This window comes from Loxodonta africana, chromosome 19 (assembly GCF_030014295.1).
Source record: "Loxodonta africana isolate mLoxAfr1 chromosome 19, mLoxAfr1.hap2, whole genome shotgun sequence".
NCBI lineage: Eukaryota > Metazoa > Chordata > Mammalia > Proboscidea > Elephantidae > Loxodonta > Loxodonta africana.
Genome location: NC_087360.1, coordinates 20,486,372 through 20,495,794, shown reverse-complemented (window position 1 = coordinate 20,495,794; position 9,423 = coordinate 20,486,372). Strand labels below are relative to the sequence as shown.

Here is a 9,423-nt window from a genome sequence, read left to right as displayed (position 1 = left end):
TTTCTAAATTAAAATTGTCACATGCCCCCCAAAATTAGAGTTTTTTAAAAAATTTTTGTTTGTTTTTATAGAAGAAAACTATACATGTATACGTATCACCTGAAACGTAAGGACTAGGACATCCCCAAATCTGTACTAGGGCTGCAATTTTAGGATAGGATGTCCAGGTAGGGGCTCCCTGAGAAGGAGAGGTATTTTTTTTTTTTTTATAACGTTCAATAGGTCCAAAATGGACTTACGACACCTTTATGGGAAGAGGCTCGCCTGGAGCCCAAAAAATGGGTAAACGTTGGACGCGGCGGAATATTTTCCAAGACGGAACGTTCATCAGAGGGGAACGATGATCCGGACGCAACCTTGGCGGGGGCGGAATTTCGGCTGAGGGTTACAGTTACCCTGGCAACGCGGCGCGTCCGGCGAGCTGAAGGCGGGACGGAAGGAGGCGTGTGGGAGGAAGGAGGGGCGGGGCTTGTGGCGGAAGTGGTCGCTCCGCCCCTGCAGCCTGGGGAAGATGCTGCGTCTGGTGTGTTGGTGGCTGTGGCTGGGGATGTGTGGCCTCCTGGTGGGGCGGGCGGAGGCCCAGAGCCCCGAGGAGCCGCCAGAGCGGAGCCGGCCGTATGCAGTGCTGCGCGGACAGAACTTGGGTGAGTGGCCGCGTGCTGGTGGGCGGCGGGGTCCGGCCTGTTGTCCAGTCGCTGCGGGTGGCGGGAGCCTGGGACTTGGGGGCGGGAGGGGGGAATGTGTGAGGGTGGGGGGGGGTGAGGCCCCTCGGCGCCCCGCGACCCCCTCTGCGCAGCCTTGAGGCCGAAGGCCTGGGCTTTGTTGCATGAATGAAGGAATTGAGAGTCGAAAGACTTTGCTCTCAGTCTAGGTGCCCTCCTCACTGTGTGCACCAGGTTAGGCAACAGCACTGATAATATACCCCACCCTTCTTCATTACTGATGGAGCCAATAGCAACAGGAATAACGCCAGATCACATTGGTTGAGCATTTACTGTATACCATGCGTTGTGCGCGAAGCACTTTGTATATGCCATTTCATTTGAGCCTCGCAGTAACTTAGTGAAAACGGTACGGTTTTTCAGCCTTATTTTATAGATGAGAAAAGTGAAGCCCAGAGAAGTGAAGTTATTTGCCCAAGGTTACACAGCTAGAAAGTGGTGAAGGCCGGTACTAGAACCTAGATTTTGTGGGGCTTGAAGCCTATACCTTTTGGAAGGACCTCTTCAATTGGGGAGGGAGAGTTTGTATATACAAATACATATATATTTGTATATATATATAAAGGTTGTTACTTGCCGTGTGGAGCCCATACCGACTAATGGTGACCTCATGTGTGTCAGAGTACAACTGCTGCATAGGATTTTCTTGGCTGTAATATTAACAGAAGCAGATTGCCAGGCCTTTTCTTCTTCAGTACTGCTGGGTGGGCTCAAATCTCCAGCCTTTAGGTTAGCATTTGAGTGCAAATTGTTTGCTACCTGGTGACCTAGATACACACGCATGCTCATGAACATGCACATGCATGTACGTGGCTGTGGAAGGAGCCCTGGAGCTTAAATCTTGGCAAGCTTCACAGTAAATTTGCGTCTTCCGCCAAAGCCCTTCCTTTCCACCGTACTTCATTGTTACATCTGTGTATCTGTGAAGTTATCACATCATTTCTGGATTATTGTGACTCTACATGAACTCCATATCTGTCATGTGTTGGCCACTTAATGTGTACCTAGCACTGTCCTCAGTGGTTTCCACTCATTATCCTGCTTAATGCCTTATAAAGGGCTTCTTAGCCTTGGTACTACTGACATGTTGGACCCATGATGCTGTGTTGTGGCCGGAGGGGGGCTGTCCTGTGTATTGTAGGATGTCAGTAGCATCCCCCCGCCCCAGATGTCTGTAACAACTCCCCAACAACTCCACCTCAAGTCAGGACAATCGAAAATTTCTCCAGACATTGCTATTAATATCCAAACCAAAACCCCAAACCAGACCCATTGCCATCGAGTTAATGTCTGACTTACAGTGACAGTCTGAATTGGGTTAATGTCCACTGGGGGCAAAATCACACCCTGGTTGAGAACAAGTTCTCTACAGCCAAAACCCCCCAAAAAACAAACCCACTGCTGTCAAATCGATTCTGACTCATAGTGACCCTGAAGCAGTACTACCCAAAGGGCGATCTGTGTAACAGTGTGGGTCTGCAAATTCTTTGTTACCTGCAAAGAGATGACTGTAGAAATTGAGAGTAAGTGGTTAGAAACTGTAACGGTTTGAGGTTGTTGCAACATCCAGGCAAGTGGAGACCAGTTCTACACGTGGTTGAACTGGAATGCTTTGCAGTTGGAGGGAGCTGCCTTTTAGTCATGCGCAGTAGGACTACTTAGTGCTCTGGGACAGAGTAGAAATTATAAAAACTAAACACTGCCCTAGACAATCCTGTGCAGTGGATATTTTTCTTATCTCTATTTTCACAGAAGAGGAAACAGACACAGAGAAGTTGAGTAATTTAGAAAAGGCCACTAGCCTGTAAACTTTGTACATTGGATCCCAGATGGTCTGACCCCAGATCCTGAATTCTTGACCCATGTGTCTTGCTGCCTGTCTTGATCATCATAACAGCTCTCATTTACCATGTGCTTATTTTATGTCCAGCACTGTATTGAGCACTTTTCATTGGTTAACATATTTAGGCCTCAAGAAACCAGTATGAGGTGGGTGTTATTTGCCCCATTTTATAGATGCAGAAAACAAAACCCAACAATGGGAGGTGACCACAAGGATCTTTTAAAGTCATGTCATTCACACAACTAATACTGCATGCAAAGTGCTGGGAGAAGTAAAAAGATGAATGGAGAATTCATCAAGTCCCAAATGGATACAACCGAAACAGGTCTCGTGTTCATGGTTCACAAAAAAAAAAAAAAAATTGCTCTTTTTAATCTTTTTTTTTTTTATCAGCTCATGGTTCTAAGCTCTTTTTAATTTTTTTTTTTGGTGGGGAGGGGACCCTTCCAAAATACAAAATGCAAGAGAACAGGTTTAAATGGAATAAGACTACATTGCTTGCTTACTTTGGGTACGTCATTAGGAAAGACCAGTTGTTAGAAAAAAGCATCGTGGTTGGTAAAGGGTCAGCGAAAAAGAAGGGGAACATCACTGAGGTGGATCGACACAATAGCAAAAGCGGTGGCCTCAACCGTAGCACCAGGCATGAAGATGTTACAGGACTGGGCAGCGTTTCGCTCTGTTATCCGTAAGGGCTCCGTGAGTCAGGGCCAACTCAACGGCAGCTCACAACAGCACAGGCCGAATTGCAGAAACTCAGGGAATTCAGAGCTTTGAAAACTGGAGCGGTATTTGGTTAACAAGGGCTATTTTGGGATATGATATTTTGTTTCATGTTAGTCATATTTCATTTAACTGAGATCTTTAAAATTACGTCTGGAGTTACGACAAATTGTCTTTGTCACCTTGTCCTCCCCTTTCCTCCCCTCCCCCCCACTTTCCCAAAAGATGACCTTTCCATACGGTCAGTTTTTAAATAATAATGGGGTTAAGTGTGGGAAGTGGGGCAGGAGGTCACAGAGCCACAGATACCCCAGAATTGCTGATTTGAATAAAACTCTGTGCAAACCTTGATTTTATAGAGGAACAGTAACCATTCTGGAGAGCAAGTGTGGTTAGCCCCAGCTGCCACCTGAGACAGGCCCGCATGCTTATAAACACGTAATATATGTATTCACTTGTTAAAAGTTACATCATCTTGAATGATTCACAACATGTCTGGGATAGTCACACAAACAGGATTGGTTATCAGAGCTGCTGTTGCAGAAACCCTCTCTGGCAGGTTGCTGGTTACATTAGCAGTTTTTAAAGGTCAGGACCTTATAGCTCTGTCCAGCCAGGACTCAACCTGAGGTATTGTTGTAGGTCAGTATCAGCTGTAGGTCCCATTTCTCACCTGAGCATCTTGGAGATTTGAGTGTGAAATTTATTCTTAAAAGTGCTAACGGGTTTGTGAAGTTAGTAATTGCTTCTTTTATCAGGAGAACCTTTTCAAGACAAGAGACTGTAATGATTTTTTCTCTGTTAAATCTCCTTTTCATTAATGGGTTCCCTGCTTCTATTCTCCCTATAATCAGATGATTTTCCACACAGCAGCCAGGGAGTCTTTTTTCCGACTAAATCACTCATGTCACTCCTTGCCTACAACCTTCCAACAGCTTCTGTATAAACTTAGAATAAAATCCATGTTTCCTTTGTGGCCCACAAAGCTTTGTATGAACTGGCTCCAGCCTTCCACTCAGGGGTCATTTCCTGCCTCTTCCCTTCACTTCTTCCACCTCAGCTGTGTTGGCCTCGTTTCCATTCACTGAACATGCCGGGCTTGTTCTGGCCTCAAGGCTGTTTGCTGACCCATCTCCCTGCAGCAACACCTTTTATTCAGGTCTCAGCCTGTGTGTCACTTCCTCAGTTGCTTCCTCAGCCACTTGCCCCCCTTTTCCCATGGCTCTGTTTGTGTCACAGGCACTTCGAGCTATGTGAAAGGCTCTTATTTGTTTACGTTTGCCGTCTGGAGAGCAGAGACCCTCTAGGTCTGTTCATGGCTCTTTCGCCTGCACCTGCAACGGTACCTGGCCCTGAGTGGGTTTTGGTAAACCATTGTCAGGTGAACTACCACGAGGAGGTAACCTCTTTTCCTTTTGCAGTGTTGATGGGAACCATTTTCAGCATCCTGCTGGTAACCATGATCCTTATGGCATTTTGTGTCTACAAGCCTATTCGGCGTCGGTGACAGCAAGCAAGCAAGTTGTCCTGCGGTTTGGAAACAGGATACATTGTGTTGCACATGGGCCAGTAGAGAAGTTGGAACTGGAACTTTCCTGCTTGGAGATGACCTTTGGTCTGGACAGTTGGTAAACTAATGGCTTAGAAAAAAAATCTACTAGCAATTATTTTTCCCTAACACTGTAATGTAAATAATTGGCCAGTTTGCTCTTCCATGTTTTGTTTTTTATGTATATCTGGTTTTACTTGTTAAAAGGAAGGCCTGAAGCTCCATTGTCAAAACAGAGTGCTCACAACAAAGAAAACATGGTAATCTTTGTGTCTATAAGAAACACACTGGAAAGGACTAACTGTTAACGTTTGGGAATATTAATAAGAGGAAGACTTAACATGTAAAGATTCCCTACTTAAGCACCATTCAGTCTTAATGGGGTAAGAATCACAAACGGTTTTAATTCTACTCAGTTGACCTAGAATGCTCTGGGCGCAAGGCCATGCCTCTCAGCGGCTTGCTGCTCTGCACTCAGGGGCTCCCGTAGAAAGTCAGGGACACCGTCAGGTGGGCATTGGACTGGAAATGTGACTAGTTAGCCCTGTTCAAACACACTAATCTCCCCTTGTACTGCACTTAACGTTTTCTCAGCCCACCGCCTAAAAATGGTGATAGTTTTTCAGGTTTGGAGTCTTGAAAAGACTCAGCATGAGCTCCTGTGAGCCCTGGGGTGGGGGAGGGCTTAACCATGGAAATGCAAGATCAACATATGTGGCAGGGTGGCAGGTGGGTGTGTGTTTACACAACTTTAATCTCAGCTTTGAATATGCTGCTATTAGTTTGCACTGTTGATGGACTGGATTTTTTTCCCCCGTTGTTGAAATACTTTTTGTACTTACAAAGTGGTTATCAGTATTTATTTTAAAGGTGTTAGGTTTAATTGTTTGTTATTAAATTGAAGTGCTTATCTTGTGCTCCATTCAAGCACCAAACCCAGTGCCTGGAGAGTAAAATTTGGACTCACAGCAACCCTGTAGGACAGGGTTGAACTGCCCCAGAGTGTTCTCAAGGCTGTAACCTACAGAAGCAGGTTGCCACATCTTTGTAGGATGGCTGGTAGGTTCGAACTGCCGACTTTTTGGTTTGTAGTCGAGTGCTTAACCACTGCACCACCAGAACTGCTTCCATTCAGACACAGCACTGATTTTTTTTTTTTTTAAAACAACCTGCTCTTAATGTGAAAAAACAGATGTGGGACTTAAGGGCTTTGTTTGTGATCATAACATTGAGCCACTGAATGTACACTGTTCTGTGCTTTTGAGCATGTCAACTAAAATTAAAGTAAAACCTTACATACTGTTTTACTTCTAGCGATTATTTCTACCACCTGTCTGTCAGTTTGTCATATAGTCGTGACTTGCGTGTGTTGCTGTGATGCTGGAAGCTATGCCACTGGTATTTCAAATAACAGCAGGGTCACCCATGGTGGACAAGTTTCAGTGGAGCTTCCAGGTTAAGATTAGGGAGAAAGGCCTGGCGATCTACTTTGGAAAATTAGCCAATGAAAACCTTATGGATCACAACAGACTGTTGTCCAACTCACTTGCTTTGGACATGTCATCGGGAAAGACTAGTCACTAGAAGGGGACATCATGTTTGAAGTAGGGGGCCGACAAGGATGAGGGAGACTCTTGGTGAGATGGATTGGCACAGTAGCTGCAACAATGGACTTGGACATGCCAGCAATTTTGAGATGAAGCAGGAACAGGCAACGTTTTGTTCTGTTGTACATAAGGCCGTCATGGGTTGGAGTCAACTTGACAAGTAACAATTATTGTCTAACAGTTTAAAATGCAGCTGTGTGTTTGAATCTGCTCTGATCTCTTAAGTCAGCATTGTGAAGTGGGTTTCTAAATTCAGTTAACAGTATATTGCCCTAAGGTATTGTTTCAGAAAACTGAGCCATAATTAAACTCAGGCTGGGCAAGGAGTCAGAAGACCTGGATTCTGGTCCCAGCTTCAACTGTGAACAAACTTACCTTCTCCAGAACCTCAGTTTTTCCATCGTAAAGTGGTGATATACACACTTTATCTTTCTTAATTCTTGTGAAGATCAAATGATGTGAAAACTAGTACAAATTGAGGGTAGAATCACCACAGCTGGCCTGTCCCACAGAAGTTCATAGTTATTTACTCCCAGGGGTGTACATTCCCCACCTTGTCCAGAATCCTGCACTTTGATGTGTTTTGATACACTGTCCCAGAATTTATTGCCACTTTTAGGACTTAAGAAGGAAACAGGAGAAACTTGCCAAGTCCATAGACCTTGTGAGTTGCTGTTGGCCCAAAGCCAGGTAGTTTGATCATGTTCCAGTTTCCTGGCACACCTCACCATACTGTTACTCCACATACAAGTCCAAATCCCAGTCTACAGCTTCCTTCCCATTTTACCATCAGGTCACTATGAGAGATTTCAGGTTCAAAGACAGAAAAATCTTTGTGGAAAGAGGCTTATTACAAAGGGATGAGTAGAGACAAAAGTGGCAATTCTATGAGAGACTGACCTTCATCTTTTGGGGCGAGGGGCTGGTAGGCAAACTCTAGACCTTCATAACCTGAACCGTACACAGAATATCTACCAAACACTCGAATGAACACATTTGATCCATTTACACCAATCAGATGAGAACAAGTTATTTCAGCAAGCACTGCTCTGAGCTTTCTTTAAAGTTGAGATTAAGGCACCTGCCAGTGCCTGAGATTTAGGTGCTCTTGAGTCTTCATAGCATGTTCATTTTTTTCCAGCTGGGCCTCAATCTTAAACCTGTATATGTTTCTATACAGAGGTCTGTGCTGGACTTTGAACTCCATCGCTGCTTCTGCTACAAACAGTCATGTGAAGTTACCATAGTCCACCTGTCTTCCTCACTGTCATCTATTCAGCAGGACCCTGGGGAGCAAGCTGGGGATTACTGCAACTCATTTCCTTTTTCTATCACTACTTTGAGCAGACTTTTCAGTTTCCTCAACACCTCACGTCATGGATAGTGTGACGGCTTGTAAGTGTCTTAGGGACTTTGCCGTATGTAGTTCCTAGCACTGTCTTACGTCCAGAAGTTGATCATTTAAAGTTTGCTCCTGGTATTAAACCACTGAAGCTTTCTTTAATGAACCTAAAGATAACGTAAGACACTTTCTAAAATTAAAAACTCCATAGGCATTGCACCTTTTGACCTTAGAAGAGTAACAGTTTGTTTCGTAGTGCTCCGGCACCTGAAAGTTAGTATTCCCCCGAAGCCAAGCAGCTCCGTCACGTCTTTTTGGCAACGCCAAGACCTCATTTCTGGTATGCAGACATTTTTACTGGACACTGCCTCTTTTGTTTTCATAGCAATGTTAATTAGGTGGAGGATAACTCTGGAAGCCATAATCATCTTCTGAATTTGTAAGAACAGCCTCTCAAAGCACTTCTGCTTCCAAGGAACAGTGTACTCACTCAGATTAGAAAGGGGCTTCCCTTACTCCACAAGAACCAGTATACCTGCAGGTGGGCTGCAGAGGCGGATCAGAGCAGCCCCAACACCAGTGCGTAGCATGGGGTGTGTGGACAGTACAGTTGGGCTGGGAAGAGCATGTCACCTCTGTGTAATGTACAGCTGAGTTGTGAGGGCATCCTAATGTCCCAGGAACGTTCTTACACAGACCCAGACCAGCTGCCCCATAGGGTTTCCAAGGCTGTATATCTTTATGGAAGCAGGCTGCCACATCTTTCTCCCATGGAGTGGCTAGTGGATTCGAACCGCAGACCTTTTGGTTAGCAGCTGAGCACTTTAACCACTGTGCCACCAGTGCACCTTTACACAGAACAGAGGACTAGAAAATGCAATATGAAAAGAGTTTGAAGAAATGACTCAAAGAGTATAGACTTGTACGAGCACTCTCTAAGGAAGCGGTCTTTATTTGCATTTAGAAAAATGAACACATAGATGTAAAACACTGTGACGGGCAGACACAGTGCTCAGTCCCTTCTTAACCAACTGCCTGGGGAGAAAGTGAGAGAGATAACAGGAAGCAGAGCAACGGAATGCAGACCTGGAAGTTACCTCTGATTCGCCTTAGTGAGTAAACCACAGGGCCTAACTGGCAGCCATTCCCAAGAGGAGTCTTCGCCCAAGGTAAACGCCAAGTAAATAAAATGCATATTTGAAATAAATGTGATGTTGTGTATACTGGCCTCATGTGCAGAGCAGGAATTTTGGTCAGACCATGACAACAAAGGCAGATGATTGTATGACATTAAAAGCACAGTTCTTTGTGACTACAACATTTTACTGGCAATACTAGCTGTATGATACAGACGTTAACTGGAATAGTAGTTTGTTTCTCTTCCTATCCCAACAGAAGCGCAACAGATAGGAAGCAGACGTGAAACAGAGGCTATTGTTTACCACGTTACTTCAGTGCAGCCTGTGGGAATGAATACATGGGCCAGAGTGAGGGGTGCATTCCACTGTATTCCACAGGGTTCTGGATGCTGTGTGATGGTTATTTACAGAAGGATTAGACAAAATAGTTCACTACTAAAGGTATCCCAAAAAGGCCTGAGAAAACCTGGTTAAAATGTATAACCTTGTATTGCTACT

At 44.7% G+C, this 9,423-nt stretch overlaps 1 protein-coding gene across 1 annotated transcript; it reads left to right on the top strand.

Annotated features, from left to right (window-relative positions):
• Positions 1-389: 389 nt before the first annotated feature.
• C19H12orf76 (chromosome 19 C12orf76 homolog) lies at positions 390-8,721 on the top strand. The gene is made up of 2 exons (XM_023559498.2): positions 390-644; positions 4,710-8,721. Exons 1-2 carry the CDS (start codon positions 512-514, stop codon positions 4,793-4,795), a joined length of 219 nt encoding a protein of 72 aa, XP_023415266.2. The 5' UTR covers positions 390-511; the 3' UTR covers positions 4,796-8,721.
• The last annotated feature ends 702 nt before the right edge of the window (positions 8,722-9,423 follow it).